This window comes from Onychostoma macrolepis, chromosome 12 (genome assembly GCF_012432095.1).
Source record: "Onychostoma macrolepis isolate SWU-2019 chromosome 12, ASM1243209v1, whole genome shotgun sequence".
Lineage (NCBI taxonomy): Eukaryota > Metazoa > Chordata > Actinopteri > Cypriniformes > Cyprinidae > Onychostoma > Onychostoma macrolepis.
In genome coordinates, this window is record NC_081166.1 from 24,546,406 (window position 1) to 24,565,040 (window position 18,635).

The window sequence follows — 18,635 nt, forward strand, 5'->3', positions numbered from 1 at the left end:
CGTCAAAAAAGTAGTCCATATCAGGGTTATTATTATCATTAACTAAAAATATATTACATAAAATATTAGGTTTTGTTGATTGAAATAAAGCTGAAATAAAATATAATAAATATAACATGAAAAACTTTCAACAAAAATGGCAACTAACTAAAATAAGTTTAAGATGAAACACTAAAATTATTAACTTTAAATAAATCAAAATTAAAACTGAAATAATTAATATTTTTAAAAACTAATAAAAATGACAAATGCACATACAATTACAAAGAATTTAACTAAAAATTTAAAACTGAAAATATAAAAATAAAATCTAATTCAAAATATTAATAAAATCTATAATAGGCATAGGCAGAAATTATGTTGCAATTTTAATTTTCATTAACATCAACGGCAATTTTTCATCAATTTCAATTGTTTTGTAGTCATCATTCAAGCTATCACATGATTTTATAACACTTCTATTGCGATTTTCTAGAGTATGGAACCTTTAAACTCTATTCACTTTCACTATATGGAAAAGAGCAGCCAGTACATTCTTACAAAATTCTCCTGTTGTGTACAACAGAAGGAATAAAGTCATACAAGTTACAAGTAAATGATGACTATTTTTGGGTTAAGTATTCCTTTTAATAATTATTGTAAACTGTAGTTTTTCTAAAAAGAACATGGCTGCACTTAAAGCAACGCACCACGTGATCAGAATGTACTTTTGTTCATCAGCTTCATGCCTCATTCATGACTTTGCAAGCTTTCTTCAACCGATAGAGTGCCTGCAGACTGCTTTCTAAGATGAGTAATTCCACACAAAGTCAGTTTAGTCGGCTGCCCTTCAAAGGGTGGGGAAGTACTTAACAGAAATCTTTTAAGAACTTGGTTTTACCCCGAGTAGGGAGGGAGAAAAAAAGAAACACACACACACACGCACACGAGATCAAGGCATATTCAGCTTGTTTTGCAGAAGTGAGGTCACTCATAAAAAAACTCAGACATCTTCATTCCCATCTGTGACTGGGGCTGCACTTGGCAGTGGCCCTGCAAAAGAGCTCCCATGAAAAGCCACTTGAGTTGGGCTCCAAAGAGCAGAGCTTGTAGCTGAACAAAAGGTAGCTCGTCCCGAGGCATGAAACCGTAGACGAGCCGGGACATAATGCCATGCGTCATTGCGGCTGAAACGGCCTTTCACTCGCAAACGACGTACAGAATGGCTTCATTTGCTGGGCAAATTAATTCAATTAATTACTCTTGGTAGCAGCTGCACAAGTGGACACATCAGCACATCCCTGTCTGTTTGATCAAGGTTATAACATCAGATTTTGGCAGCCTATTATTCATTGAACAGATACATTATTGGTGGCTATTGACTCAGCACTAAGTCTGACGGTGGAGCGCTGCCAGGAACACAATCCCTGCCAACTCCACCTGCCGGGGCCTCACTAAACCCCTCGATGAGCCAGCCGGAAGAAAGAGACATGTCACACAAACCTTAAAGGTCAAACTGAATAGCTTTAAGAGCAAATACAATAACACTGTCTCCCCCTGCCTCCAAACCATTAAGAATAAGCACAAACCCATGCCAAAACCTGCCCTACTTGCAGCATTTCAAACAGTTCTTCGCAAAGTTTCATATAACACTTCGCAGACATAGTCATTTAATCCATTTAATTTATTACAGTAATAAAAGTAATTTCATTTTAATTTGATTTAAATAATAATAATCCCAGTAAAGATATGTAACATTACTTAAAATATCAATTGTTTATATATATATATATATATATATATATATATATTTTTTTTTTAAATAACCATCTGACATTTATTTTGTGGTATCAGTATTTTCAATATTGTTTTATTATTTTAATTTTATTTTCTTTACTTGCTTGGGACATGTCCTGTTGACAATATCAATTTCTAATTTTTAATTTATCTTAATTTTGATGAACCAAGACCTTTTAGTCTGTGTGAACAAAACATTACTTGTAGCATGACTGACTTCCAATAATCACCATAAGCTTTTTGCTTTGTTCTTTTTGATTTGAAACAACGTCTTAGATTTCAAATTTTAATGATGAAATTCAAACAAATACGGAGCTAACTAGAACAGATGATCTCTTCCTCTTTATTACTAGTTACAGCACAAAATAACTAAACATCTGAAGGTTTGTTGAAAGAAAAAGTACAACTTAGTGAAATCGTGTCTTGTGTAATCCATTAATCAATATTTTAACGTCAAAAAGAATAAATAGCTAGTAAACAATGGAATGTAATGTTGCAGTTACCACAGGAAAGCCATTCAGTTTCCATAGTGTGCAGAAAGGATAAATGTATGCACTGTATTACTTCATTATATTTTTATTTAACCCAGTTAGTTATGTCTTATTTAATGTGTGTTTGCATAAATCCACCATGAAAGCATGTTATAATAGCCATTGTTTAAATGTTTAAATTTCAACAACAAATTGAAGTAGACATGTGATTAAAAAGTTGATAAAAACTGCCTTGTATGCAGTTTAAATGTTTCTATACTACTCAGGTTTTATTTGATCGTTGACTATTAAATACATTTAAAAAAAATTTATTAAAAAATAAACTTTATTTTTAGATTTCAGTTTTTAGTTAATGAAAACTTTAATTCCGTTTTTCACACTTTGTTCTGGATCCTTAGTCAAGGGAACCAGAGAAAATAAAAACAGTTAAGTAGGACAACGTGAAACTTTGAATATTATAAAAACATCATTTGTTTTGAATCTGCAGAAATCCGCTGAGCTTTCTTTGAGTTGTGCAGACACAGCTTTCATGTGGGGCTGCTAATAATATGGGGTGTAAATAATGAAATCAACAGCAGGGTCAGTGCATGTATTTTAATGGGCACATCCTATCATGCATAAGCATACTAAAGAGCAGAATTTCACAGAAAGATTTCTGCAGAATGGCCTGTTTTTTTTTTTTTTTTTTTTTAATGAAATGTTTTGTCTAAATATTTATTCAGCCACCAACAGAAGTTTAATACTCTGCATCGTTTAACATCAGTTCGACAGAAATCTGCAGATTCTTCCCAAAATCATCACTGGCTAATGAGGAAACAAAAAGACCAACCTCTCATAGTGTCTTCGTGTGCATGTGGCGGCGCTGGTGCTTCCCGGGTTGCCGCCCAGTTCATCATATACATTTTTCCACTGTCGGCGCGCTGTGATCTGAAACGAGAAGTGGAAGTTTATTATGAGTGACAAGGACGTTCATGTAATGGATGTGTGCATGAAGCAGAAATGAAATGAACACTGATATTAGCATTCCACTATTCGTGCATTCAACATTTATGTTGGCCTTTCTTTATTGTGGAATGATGAAAATAAGAGAGTCACTTGATGCATATTAAACAGATCCCGTAAGCTTTATACTTATTAAACGACACCGAGCGCATGATGTCCCACGCAAGGTCATAAGATTGAGCATTGATGTATGCAGACTCTTAACCGAAAAGAAAAAACGAAAACACATACTCGATTAACATAATTCACATACACAGCGATTAATATTCATGAGAGACCTTTAGTGCATTCACCGTACGAGGGTTAAAAGATTTTTAATGGCCGTTTCCTGCAGCTAATGGCTGCCTCTCTCAATAAAATGCATTCTGTGGAAAACCACATGCATCAAGTGCTGGGAAATTAATGCATGTGCGATTTAGTCACAAATAAGTACAATATTCTCACAGTGTTGCGGACTACAGTATGACCCGATGTCCACGGAGACCTAATCACGCTTCGATTGTAGAAACACTTCAATTAAAATACCGCCGACCATGTGCTCTACTTTCCTTCAGTAACTTGACTCATTGAGTAGGGCATCTGCCGTCTCCTCTGGCGTTTAATGAAGCGTTTGCAGTTTTGACAGCATGAGAACAGAATCGCCCCTGTGGCCTCCACTGCCTTCTCTAAACTCCCTCAGTCATAATAGCCCTTGACTGCTGTTAGTTTTAGCATGGCCTTTGTGTACGAGGCTGGTTTTTGGGTCCGGAGTACAGTTGCGGTTTCAAAACACAGTTGAGTACAGTTCAACCTCAAGAGAGGAGTTTAATCTGATCTTTTTGAGCAATGTGAATGTTTCCAATGACATCATGGCTCCTCTTGCACAATGATTTTCATTACAGATGTCATCTGCATTTAAAGCCAAGCTTTCTGTGGCAAAGACAATGTGAGGAGCCAGGGGACATGAAAATGACTGAGAAAGGCAGGCAGCGGTATCAATACGCCAGATGAAAAGCGCAAAGAAGTGGCTTCCTGTTTGCTCTTAATCTAAACAGCTTCAGCACTGATGAATGAACGCCGAAAATATCGAATGGCTGGTCGCGCAGAAGGGACTTTAATGTTTTCACCATACTTTCGCAGAGCAGATGTCAGATAAGCTGCCAAGTGAATTCCCTTTATTGCGCACTTCGCTTGTTGCACAATAATGGTCCCTTAAGAGCCTAAACATGGGAAGTGAACAGGCCCCAACCAATTTCCTCAACCGCAAAAGGGTTACACGTGTTTTCCACTTGTAGATTTTATAACAACTGCGAGCGATCTGGCCAAATTTGGATCTGAGAGAGTTCCGCATCCAGGCCAGAGTCTAGTAAACACATATTACACGGCAGGCCGGAAAAAAACCAAACTCTTGTTTTTCAGGAATCTTTCAGAGCCAAAGGAAAAAGCGTGCTGCCAACGGCACTGGATTTCAAACAAATCGTGTAAACACTCACCACCTCGTATCCTCCCAGTTTCTGAGCCGCTTGAAACATAGTCCAAAGGTTTACTGTAAGAAGGATAACAAGGATGACGATTAGTTCCACAGGAGAGCGGAGGGAAGCGTTCACATCGGCCATATTCGGAATAGCATACTACTGTAGTGTACACTGCACATGTTATGAGAATTTTCCCGGCACGGAACAGCCGGATGACCTGCTGTATGCAAAAATGTGCAGTATGACTTACTGTATCCCACAATGCAATGTACTCAACTTTCAACTTTAAGTGTGGTCATGTAATTACAGCCATGTTTTTTAACATCCCATTTAACTCATTATTTGAACCGACTGCTAGAAGGTAAAACAGTTTTACACTAAATTAAATTAAAAAGGGCAAAATCGTTTCATTTTGGAAATGATAATTGGACGCCACTTGCATGCAAAAATAATGAGGTCATGTGGCATCAATGTAACATATTACTGTTTAAAATTGTCAGTTGAAGTCAGTCCTATTTGTATAGTGCTTTTCACAATACACATAATCCCAAAGCAGCTTTACAGAAAATTATGATGCTAATCTTTATAATATCTTAATATCTTCAGGCCTTAAAACTGCATTTAGCAGATTACAGCTGGGCAATTATACATTACATCTCGAGATGATATAAACAATCAAGCAGTTGAGATTTGCTACAGTATATATATATATATATATATATATATATATATAGTAATGCCTAGTTTTTACTAACTACTTTTAAAAAAATAGTAGGCAGTACTGTACGCTCTTACAGAAAAAGGTTCTTTGTTTCAATCTTTGGTTCCATGAAGAACCTTTAACATCCATGGAAACTTTCCATTGCAGAAAAGGTTAGATTAGTAAAATGTTCTTCACACAAGAAATGGTTAATAAAGGTTTATACAGTGATGCCATAGATGAATCATTTTGTGTTCCCTGAAGAAACGTTCTGAAAAGAACCCTTATTTTCTTAAGTTCTTCAAAGTTCCAGAGTGTTCTTTTAAGAACTATTTACTGAAAGGTTCTTTGGGGAACCCAAAATGATTCTTCCATGACATCCTTTATTTTTAAGTGTGTAGTAGTGTATACTGTGTAGCATATAGTACGCTAGTATTCCATTCCGAACACAGTCATACTAACACATTCTTCCATTCAACTGAACATCAAATTAAAACTGAAACATGACTTGAAACGCTTGTCAACAATCCATTCCCCACCATTTAATTTTCGCCATATGAATACTAATGCTAAGCAGGGGCCTCTTAGCGAGTGAGTGAGAAGGAAAAAAAAAAGATGAAACTAAATAAATTTGTGTCAGTTTAATGAAGCAGAGCTGTGCCACATTTATGAATAAGGCACAGCAGAAATTAATGAGGGACTTTGCTGCTGGGTGACTAATCAATCAAGATTCAATCGCCACACACACAAAGCCACTGCATTTGTCAGAGCGGTGTTTGTCTGTCCGTATATCTTGCCGTATTGATTTTTGCCTCCTCCCAATAGCTACTTCTGATGGACTGTCGGGTTACAGGGCGAGTTGTTTTTAAGTCGGCTGAATGACATTAAACTTACAGCCGAGAGCTGCTTTCTCTCTGACACTTTGATACATCAGTAATGGTACAAATACTACTGAACAAATGTGCAAAAATTTAACCTTTAGGGGTACAACAGCCTGTCACTGGGGCAGTACCCTCAAAGGGACAACTTTCTAACTTATCTACCACGAAAAGGCACCTATAAGTACTGTGGAGTTTTTTTATTTTACATTCTTAGACATTTCTTTTTTTTTTTTTTTTTTTGGTCTGTTCCCACTGGAATTTCCTTTCTTCATGCATTTTGTCTTTAATATGTCTCTCTATATATTTTCAGATTTTAGTTGGCATAATATTAAAACACTGGTCCCCATGTTCAAACTTGAACCAACCCTGTTACCATTTTTTTTCCTTTTTAAAAAAATTATTTTACATAAATGTAAGATGATATATATTTTAAATAATTATTCAAGAAAATTTCTCATGTTTTTTATTTTATCTTATATCTTGTTTTGTTTGTCTGTAGGGGACAATGTTAAAATATCAACCCTGTTTCTGTGTTTTGTTTTTATTGTAAACAATTAAACATTTAAAAGTTAATATTTGTAGAAATATCAGCTTTTGATTTTCTAAGCAGCACTTTGTAATTATTCTGTGAAACTGTCAACCCTGTTACAATTCTGAAGGCATAATTATCTATTAAACATCTATTAACTGTCACCCCCCACCACCTTGAAAATAGACTTGATTTAAAGTTAAATTGTTATAATTCATGAATGCTTTTGAATACAGACCTAAGGTTGGTCTCTTTTTAAAGAAGACAATCAGCAGATTATTGCAAAATGAAAGTAAAAAAAAGTTATAAAAGTTTAAATTTACTGTAAAGAAAATATACTGTACTATTTTTTATTTTACTTTATATAAAATAAGTATTTTACATAATAGGTTTTAATCCAAATTAGGCATAAAATTAAAGCCATATGTCTAAATAAGTTGTGTTCCAAATCTGAAGTTGATATAAAAAAAATGAAGTTACTATGCAATTTTGTTTAGGCGTTATACCACAAGCAGCCACCAGGTACCATTTTAATGCATTTTTTCTGTCACAAATGTATAGATTTCTCTCACAGTATTACTCCTATTTAAAATTACCACCAAATATGAAATTTTGAGACTCAGACCTTTCCGATGATATGTATTTTGTCAAGATTATAAAAAGTTTTGATTCTATAGGACCGTAATACATTTGGAATATGACACCTCCCACTAAGGGGGAGGAGCCCGCTAAAAGATATTAAAGTACCATTTCTATGGAAAAGCAATGTTCGATTTCAAAACGGTTTACACAGGATGAATTTTGAGGTTTTAGGCTTTCAAATGATATATAATATGTGATGATTACTAAAACATGTGATAACTAATAGAATTTTTGTGTCAAAGGTCAGAGCTCCTGTTATGGTGAATATGTTTTGAGGTGCACTCTATTAATCTATCTACTAAATTAATCTATTACTGCTCCTACATAATTTTTAACAACAAACAGTGGTAAAATATCTATTTAGGAGTCTTGGACCTTTCCAACGATATATAGTTTGTCATGATTAGATTAGGATTTAATTGTAATATACTGAAGTAAAGTTAGGCGTCCCGTATATGGATAAGGATTAGTTGACCCAAAAAAGAAAATTCTGTCACTGTGCAATTTCAAACCCATAGGATTTTTATTCATCTTTGAAACACAAATCAAGATATTTTTGAAATGAAATCTGAGAGATTTCAGCCGCTAATTTAAAAGTCTACTCTCTTAAAATTCGCAAGCTTTAAAAAGTTAATAAAGAGATCATAAAATAAACGCAATGAATCGAGTGGTTTAATCAAGTCTTATTACATGATTGTGTCTCTTCAAATGATGAACAGATTTAATTTAGCCTTTTATTCGCATAAAAACACTGATCAATGCACACACATAGAGCACATCAAACATACTAGCTTTATGCATGAGAACCAATGAGGTTTGTTCAGTTGAGCTTCTGTTTGCCATATTTAATATACACTGATCAATGTTTTTATATGAATAAACTAACAAAATGTTCATTTTTGAGTAAACTGTCCCTTTAATTTAGCTTGGGATGGCACAGTGCAATTTATAAACACGTTATTAAACATCACTTGTTGGATAGAGAAGTTGAAAACATAATTTTGTCGCATAACAATCTTAAGCCAGAAGATCGATGCCTGATTCACTTTCTAACTGCTTTCATAGAAGAATGAATCATCTTCTACAAGAAGTGTGTGTCATACCATACAAGGTTAAAAAAAGGTTTATAGTGACGAGCGTCTAGTATGAATAAGAACATGGCAAAGTACATCGCATCTGCTCTCTGGGCTCACGCAGAGACTCCTACACTCATGTGTGCATCTTGACGTAGGTCAAATATGTTCCTATTTGATCATAATAACCGTAAATGATCCTTCTATACAAAATGCAAATAATAGACTTCACAGTCAGTAAACAAATCTATTCCTTAACTTAATGAGGCGCCTTCCTGGCTACATAGACAGCTACTTTATACGGCAGCATGCACTGTAAAAAAAAAAGTTTATCCAACTTAAAATTTTAAGGCAACCAGCTTCAGCAGATTTTTGAGTTTTCTTAATACAACAAAAGTGTGAGAATCTCCCACAAAAATAAGTTGAGCAAACTCAAAAATATGCTGAAGCTGGTTGGTTTTACAGTGTGCCAACTCAAACAAAACCAATGGTGCTTATACTTATACTAATGGTGCTTAAAGTTAATTCCAATAAAGTTTGGTGTTATTATGTTGCTAAGCTAACGACGTAATACTCTAATTAGCAGAGATAATATATATAATACAAAAAGATAATTGTATTTGCAGTATACATTGATGCTAAATTATATTTCTTGAGTCATTTTTGTTTACCACACATTTTTGTGTGAAAACTCGCATTGCATGCAATCTGGATTAGATAAATATAGTACATGTGGCAAAAAGAGGTATTTTAGAAATCCGCATAACTTTGCAGCCTAGTTTGACATGATACAAACTATTTTTTATAAAGCAATATGCAAAATCATGAATATATAGACATATGAGACGTGGCTTGTACATGTTTTTGAAAGTCAAGGGGAAAGATTATGAATAATAAAATCTATGCTTTATGCATTTAGACAGTAATAGATTGCTTGCATACTTTGTTTATGAATCGAGCATTGGTCTACTTGTTTATTCACACTGTGTACTGTGGGTCAGAGCTGGATATGTTTCATTAAAGGAACCTGGAGAGCTGCCTGGAAATAATTGTATTTGTACTCTCTTTAAATTATGTTGACCTACTTTGCAACTTTAAATTATAAATTACACATTTTTTCTGTTTTGGGTCACTGTGAACACTGCAGGTTGTTTAGTTTGAACTAAATGGGCACAATGTCAAAAATGAAAAATCTCTTGTGTCTTTTCAAACCCATATTGTTTTTTTTTCTTCTGTGGCACATTATGGGACAAATTTGATGTTAGTACCATTAATGGCAAAGGTCATTGGTTCTTGCAATGCTACATGACTGCAAATGCGATCAGAGAGCTTCGATATACAGCTTGACTGAATAAATCACCATGTATCTCGTATGATTTATTTATTTATTTTCCGGACATTCTGCCTAAGATATACTTTTATGTTTCACAGAAGAAAGAAGATCATGTTTAATTGATAACAGAATTGGCATTTTTTTTGAAACAGATACTTCAGAAACATGCTTGACTTTTTCAAATGGCATTCATTTTGTGGAAGTGACACAGGTTGTTGACTTAAGTAGTGCTTGAGATTTCCAGAACTCTGTTATAGAGGAGGAAGTGAAGAAGCTGCACTTACTCTGTTTGAAGCCCAGGTACGGTATCCTCTCAATGGGAGTTTTCCTCTCTTTCATGTACTTATACAGTGCCACCAGGAAGGCCTGCTCATCTGTGCGGCACTCCTCACCCGTCTCCCCCTTCGGGTTATCCTCGGGCGACACTTTTTTACAACTGCTTCCGCTACTGGTGTTCCTGGGCTTGGACACTCCTGATTTTGAATCCCCCTTCATCTAAACACCAAACAGCAAAGAAACATTTAATAATACTGAAAAGCACGCTTGGTCTGTCATAGCAAAGGTGAATAACATCAGAATTACTTCAGAACTGCATCAGAAAAATATCAAAAGATTGCTTTTTTTTTTTACATCAGTGGTCCTCAACAAGTGGTGTTTCATTTGTGATTGAATCAGTGGTTTTGAATACATATTTTTTTCCTTTACCAAAATAATTTTCTTAATAAGTATTATTGTCGTAACATTGTCAAAACATCCTAGAAGCAGGATAATCACCACTGTATTGTTTTTGCACTAACACAACTCATTTTCGCTAGATTCATGCTAACATATTTGCCACTGGGGTCAAAAAAATAATGAACACTAAATTCAAGATTTCAAGGTTATTCAATTTGAATTTGTCTTATTTTAAAGAAGCTATTTGGAAGTATGCAACCTTTTTGTGTCAGTAAGATGTTTTTAATATTTTAAAAGTCTCTTATTCTCACCAAAACCGCATTTATTTGATCAAAAATACAGTAAAATTATGAAATATTATTACAATTTCAAAATACTGTTTTCTATATGAATATATTTGAAAATGTAATTTATTCCTGAAATGGCAAACTTTAATTTTCAGCTGTCTGCTTATGAAGTAATTTCTTATGATATCTTATCTTTTATCTTCTTATGAAATATTTCTTATGATAATCAATGTTGAAAACAGTTGGGCTGCTTAATGTTTTTGTGGAAATCTGAAAAAATAAATCTTTTTGATGAATAAAAATTCATGTTTGCTCAATTTAATACACCCTTGCGCTCAAAAGAAGTACCAGTTTCCTTTACATTTTATATATATATATATATATATATATATATATATATATATATATATTGTCAAAAAAAAAAAAATCAAAACCTGCAAATCACCAGCTAAGAACCGCTGGCTTACATACTGATTGTTTTCAGTTCCTGAAAAAAAATAAAAAAGTTGCGTAAAAATAGATGCTGTGCACTTCCTCAATACCACTGCAAGCTCTCAAACACTTAAAATAGCTTGTTCTGACCCAGGAGTGAGTGTCTGAGAACTGTTCTGGAGTCAGTTTTACAGTTTCAGGCCCCACCATGCTGTCACATGCTGCAGTCATCGCTGGCCCACACACGTCTGTTTAGCCATCTGTTCCCGATAATCAAGAGCATTTATTTTCCAAAAGGAGTTATCAAGGCCAGTGGAATATGTGAACAAATACAAAAAAAAGTCAAAGAAAGAAATGCTGAAGCATTAGGTTACACTGACATGAACTAAACAATCCCTGGAAACAGTATAACATGCTTTTTGAAGTATATGTGTGCGTGTTCTCTATCATACGCTTTGTTTTTAATTAGATTTTTATTATTGAGGCCAAATGATTCTGCTTCAATACAGTTCTTTTTGTTGCGCACCAAAGATTTACACCCCAGTGGTGTTCCATAGAGGATCATGACTCTGTAAATTACAATCGAATTGTGAGGTAAAGATTCCCATCCAAAGTGAAGCAGCTGATGGGGTCCCGAAAGACCTTGAACCACATTAGATCACATCACAGTCAGGGCCGGTTTAGATCACAGCATGTTTTCAAGGTTCTCAACAAAGCTGGAGTGAATTAGCTGCTGTTTTGCCGAACAAATATTCATCCAGACGAGGAAGATCATAAAACACTGCCCTCATGCTGGCAGGAGAATGGACAGGAAATGACATGCAAGGGCAAAGGTTAATAAAATAACAAGAAGAAAAACAATTGAAGCCCATTAGTCAAACATGGGAAACTGAAGAAACAGTAACACTAAATGCCAAACAACAGGAGGAGGGGGAAAGTGCTTCAGATTGATGGACTGGAACTGAGGCTAAGCTGCTCATAACTAACAGCTAATAAAATAATTATGCACTGAAAAACATGCAGAAAATGAAGGATGACCTGTATATCTGTGACCATGTCAGTACTGGACAATAATAACGTTTTGAAATTGTCCGCATTGAATGATATCGGAAGCTGATAATATGGACAAAATAAACTATTCTTTTTACCTTAATTATTTTATTTCATTTTTGTTCTAAATTATCCAGCTTCTATAGCAGTGTATTAGTTTATTGTATTAATTGATTTTACTTTATAAATTTATTATAAATTCAAATATTTTATTGATTCATGAAAAGTCTTTCATAGCAGTTTCCAAAAGGCTATAGAACTAGAAGATAAACTATTATTTTTTTTTAGCTTTATTATTATTTTATTACATAATTTTTGTCCTAAATGATCCAGTTTCTATAGCAGTATATTAGTTTATTTTATACATCAATTTTACTTTTTTATTTAATATTATATATATCAAATTATTATGAATTAAAATATTTAAGTACTGCATAATACATGAAAACTCATGTAAAATTAGTGTTTTCAAGCAGTATATTTTTGTTTTAGCAGTTTTGAAAAGAAATTTGAACCTGTACTATTATATTATTTCATTTTTGTTTTAAATTATACACAAACATTCCTGGAAACTGCAGTGAAAGTGAACCAGACCTTACGCTGATAGTCAAAAGCCTGGCTCTGGGAGACTAAATTTCATTTATAATATGAAAATAATTATCTTGTCATTTGTATCAACCAGAATTTCAACATCTGGGTATTTCTACAGCCCTACCTTGACTAGAGACTTGCCCTCCAGGCCGTTGGTCTCTTTGGCATTACCCTGCCCCTGCGAGTCTCGCCGCTGGGAGATGGAGAGCTTCTTCTTCCGGGGCCGGCCCTTCAGGTTGGGTGCTGTGGATGGCAGAAGAATAGTTAGAGCAGTTACTGACAGCCATAAGAACCCACAGCCCATGAAGACCACTGACGTCTGCTCGGTGCCCTATAGCACAAATAGGGAAACATGACAACAGATAAGCCATGTCTGCGGCCGACACACATAGACTACAGCCAGCATTGTTCCACCAATTGGCAGCTTGACAAGTGATCCCTGGAGCCATTCCAGTGACTTACATTGCTTTAAATTATATATCATCCTCCTTCATTCTGGATATTTTTACATTGAATGGCACTCAGAACTTAATTATCCTGAGACAAGGTCAAAACGCTGTCTGCCACTGTTATAGGCATTCTTGATATGTTCAGTTCCACATCATTTTCTTCATTATATTGGCCTCTAAGCAAGAATGTTATAGATAATACACATTGTAATGGTAAAACAATTCGCAAAATGACAGGATGTGTCAACAACGGAAAACTCAAACAGAACCTGAAGGGCAAATGAATAAAATCACTAACACGTCGTCATCACGGCTCAAAATAACAGCGCAACTGGAGGTGCAACTGGGTCAGCCTTAAAAAGTCGTTCATCCAAAAATAAAAATGTTGTTAGTATTTATTCCCTAATAGTCCAACTTTCTACTTGACATGGCACAGCCTACGCCTATGAGGCATGTGCCACTTCACCGCTTCTTTTTAAAAGCCATATTTCTATGGTTGTAAATTCTACGCTCTTAAAAATAAAGGTTCTTGATTGGCATCTATGGTTCTTTGAAGAAACCCTTATCATTGCACAAAAGGTTCTTTATAGCGCAAAAAGATCTTTCGGATTATCTTAATTTTCTTCACACACACACACACACACACACACACAAATTCACTGATAGGTTCTTTGGGGAACCAAAAATAGTTACATTTACATTTACATTTAGTCATTTAGCAGACGCTTTTATCCAAAGCGACTTACAATTGGGGAATACATCGAGCGATTAATCTTGAAGAGGCAATCAGACATACGAAGTGCTTGCAACACCAAGTCTCAGACATTGTTCAAATAAATACAAACTACCAAAGGAAGGAATAAGTAAAGATAATTTTTTTTTTTTTTTTTTTTTTTTTTTTTAAGTAGTTGCAATAGCAGTACTACTATGTTATTGCTAGGTCTGGGTGATTTTTCTGATTTTATTGATTATCGAATATATTGCCTTGATGTTTTGAGTTCAACTCTAAAATTGAATGTCAGTATTTGTCTTCATATTTCATACATCTTGTTTGCAAAGATATTTAACAAGTGAATATGCTTTACATTTACACCATGTTGACCAAAATCTTTAACCAGATTTATGCCATGGTCTGTCTGAATACTGGATTCTGATTGGCTGGCAGGTGTTGATTAGATTCGTTGAACCGCACAGGTAGTTCCAGGTCAGTTTAATCACGTTCTATATTAATGCGCTTCCTATAAACATTGGTAACCATAGTAACATACGGTTACAGTTGAATAGTAATACAGACGAAAATAACCGTCATTTTTATCGTTCCGGTCAAATATTGCAGCGCAAATATTATTAACATCTTTAATATGTGAATGCTGGCAAATGACCATGGCATAAACGGGATAATCAACAGCTAGCTGTGCATTAAACGATTTGAATGCACTTTGCGTCGGGTGGTTCTTCACCTCCACGTCATGCATTCAAATCGTTTAATGCACAGCTAGCCGTTGATTATCCCTTACTTAATAGAGAATCTGGGAACAGAGAATAGTTTTTAATAGAGAATGTTACTTTTTGTAATCATTTTGTAGTTATGTTTTGAAGTCGACAAGTTATACGTTAAAAATGGTCAAAATCAAAATTGTTATCAAACATTCTGAATATTTTTTGCCATATTGCTCAGCCATAGGTATTGCTGTGAAATACTGGATATTTACAATATAGTTATTTTTCCTTACGTTTGTTAAAATACCAAATTTTCATATACCTTTACTCTTTTATAATTATTGACACAAATTTTGATATCATAGCAAAAAATATTAGCCTAACTAATATAATAAATTCTCAAGCTTACTGAAGACAGTCGGTAATGAAATAAGATTTTAAAAGCAATAGGACAATTAAATATAATAGAACAAAGACACAATGAAATAGTGCTGTAGGTTTTTGAATTAGGTCTACCTAACTAACATATGTAGGAAATACTATAGAAATTGAATAAGGTAATCAAATGTAAAAATAAAACACTGCATAGTCGTCACTGTATTAATTAAAAATAGCATAATTCCTATAAAAGCTACAAAAGTGATATAGTCAAGAGCAGATTGATTTTCACTTTTACTTTTGTGGTTAATATTAAAGACACTTTAAGACCTAATGCACAATATACTGTATGGATGCAAATCAAACATAACTGTGAATATGTGAACACTTGCAATAAGATTTCTATGTGTTTGTCCGTTTACATGCATTTATTTAAGGGTGTGCACACAGAAAACCAACTGGAAGACAGCATGCAATAACCATATTAAGTTTCTTCTGTGACTTTTACTAAACTACCTGTTTATCACGTCTACTGATAAACTACTCTCTGATGCCCACACTGCCGACTGAACAGTCTTTAGGGGTCAGAGGAAAATCAAATGTTTCACATTTCTAGTTTCTAAAAGCCCATTGTGCACCTGATGAATGCCATTAAAGCATCACCAGCATCAAGCTGGAAAACGACAAGCTCAAGCGAGAGTTCAAACTCGGAGCAGCGAGAGGCAGGCGGAGCTTTTGACACCAGGACAGGTGCTCGAGCACAGGTTCAGTCAGGTCAGCCACCACTGCATTCCTTGTGTGTTGATGATTAAATCATCGTCAAGGTTACGACGGGCCCAAGGCTGCGGCCACAACGCTACACTTGATCTTCCAACAGACTGGCAACCTGATCTGCTGTGGGAAAAGAAAAGAAAACATTAACTAATCAGCTAGAGAAGAGCTTCTTTTCCTTTCTTTTAGGTTCTTTTCTCAAGGCGCCGCCTTTTTTCATCAAATTTGGCGCATGCGGCAACGGGGTCAGAGAAACGGCGCATCAAATGAGTCCATTTGTTCATAAATAAACATTTATGTAAGAAGCCTTTTTGTCACCTTGGCAACAGGCAGGTTGTTTACTTGGCTGCTGTGGCCATGACAAACACATTTGTGCAGGCATCCGTGGGCTCGGCAGAGGAAAGGCTTACGTTTATTGAGGAAATGAGGCTGCTTCTCTCTTAAATGTCACTTTTCCTTTGTTCCTTAGACTAATTCACTCAAATGGGATTCGCATTCGCTGATTCTTCCTCTTTTAGCTTCCACCCCACATCGCAATCATTTGAATTTGTGAGTACATTTGCCGGAGTACATTAGCTCCTTACTTCACGCTTGTTATAATGCATTGAGCTCTCCAATTTGAGCACCCCATTCCCATTTTTAAGACTATTATAAATAACAAATAATATGTTATTATTTATTTGATGTACACATTAATATACAAAGGTTTGGGGTCAGTGAGATTTTTTTTTTTACATTTTTGAAAGAAGTCTCTTATGCACACTGAGGCTGCATTTTTTTTTTTTACTGGAAATATTATTTCACATTTTAAAAACTTTTCTATTTTAATTTTAAAATGTTGTTTATTCCTGATGACAAAGTTGAATTTTTCATTGTCACATGATCACATGTCACATGATCCTTTAGAGTGATGAACCCAGCGATTGGGTTGTTTAGACCCAGCGGTTGGGTTAAAGATTTAACCCAAACAACCAAGCATGTGTTCTGTCCAATATTTACCCAGCACTGGGTTGTATTTAACCAGCATTTTTTAGAGTGTGTGTATATATATATATATATATATATATATATATATATATATATATACTTATACATATATACACACACATACACAAAAACATTTATATCAAATATTTAATATAAAGTTATAAAGATTAATATCAAGATATCATAAAATTTTAAAGATAATAATTTAGTTACTCTATCAAAATCAAACCAAACCAAATTAACATTTAACAATTGTTTTTAATGTTTTTGCCAAGATTACTGTTTAAATTTAAACATGGATGAAACTTTTGATTAAATATAATCTTTAATATAATGTTTTAATAATTTTATGATTATTATTATTATTTATACTTCAAAAAGTACATTCTGCTGTGCAATAATAATATTTTTCTGTTTTTTTAAAAACATTTTTATGTGGTTTTTTTTTTTTTTTTTAAATCCATTGCACAGAATTGCATGGACTTTCCCCCCAAATCCAGATTCCATTTAAGCCTGCTGATGAGACATAACAACTGTGATCTGTCTCTCTCTCTCTCTCCCTTATTCTTGCACACAATATGGGGACTAGATTGGCCGATATATCAGCCAGGCTAAAGAATCTGCCAATATTTGGGAGATTGGGAGATAATCAGCTATTGTGAGATAAGTGGTTCAGTGTTCCTACTTAGCCAGAAGAAGAATGTTAGAACTTATAATCAGAATTGATATACTGTATATACATACATACATATATATACACACCCTTATCAATGAGTAATATACACCGTGTTTACATGTGTGCGATTATTTAAATACAGCCATTATACTTAATCACAAATGGTGATCATACTGTTGTCACCGCAAAGCTCTAATTATCCGAATAGCTGACCCCTTCTTTATAAGTCTTCTTTTCTTGTTTCCCCCTAAACTGACGGCTCCCATTGTCACAAATATCAAAAGCTCATTACAGCAACTCAGTTGCTTTTGTTTCCAGTAATCTCTGCGCTTTCCCTCTGTGGATTTTAACAGGTCATTTACCATGGGTGCTGGGGGCTGAAGGGTGGCCAGAGCTTTGAAGCCGAGCAGGGCTTCTCTACCTTCTTCCAAAGTCATTACAGAGCACTATGGGGTCTCTCGCAGATCAAATATCTGCTTGTGCATTCCTGTGGTCGTGCTTTTTCCTTTGAGCAAATACGTTTGAAGCATATCTGTGGATTCTCCAGAGTTTTGGCCTGAAACATTTGCGGTGGATGGAAGTTTCAGAGGAAGCCAAATTAAATGAACTGTATCTGAGAGTCTCATTCAAAGTCAGACCCACACCCGTCCACCCAAAACACACACACACACACACACACACACACACACACACAGTACAGTATGGGAAAAATATTTGCCCTCACATTCCATGGCTGAAATCACTGTACAGTATGTTTACAACTTCTATGAACGAATAAATTCAACTTAATATAATAGTAAATAAATCTTTACAGTTTACGATAACTTTTTAATGACATGATTTGACTTGATATTTTTAAGCATTTTTTGCTTGATATTTAGAAGCCTCTGATTGAATGGGAAAATGCTTGACTCTGATATTGGTTATTATTATATTTTCCTAAATAGGTCTAGGTCTAAAAAGGAAAGCATTGTTTTCTTTGGTATAATGTGCACTTATGAATCATATAAAATAAAAC

At 34.6% G+C, this 18,635-nt stretch overlaps 1 protein-coding gene across 1 annotated transcript in view; it reads right to left on the reverse strand.

Annotated features, from left to right (window-relative positions):
* arid5b (AT-rich interaction domain 5B) overlaps window positions 1-18,635 on the reverse strand; it is a 115,426-nt gene that overhangs the window by 25,857 nt on the left and 70,934 nt on the right. Inside the window, exons 5-8 of the mRNA XM_058793270.1 lie at window positions 13,041-13,159; window positions 10,166-10,376; window positions 4,742-4,794; window positions 3,097-3,194 (exon numbers count right to left, since the gene is read on the reverse strand). Coding sequence (XP_058649253.1) covers window positions 3,097-3,194; window positions 4,742-4,794; window positions 10,166-10,376; window positions 13,041-13,159 — 481 coding nt within the window. The remainder of the gene's footprint in view (window positions 1-3,096; window positions 3,195-4,741; window positions 4,795-10,165; window positions 10,377-13,040; window positions 13,160-18,635) is intronic.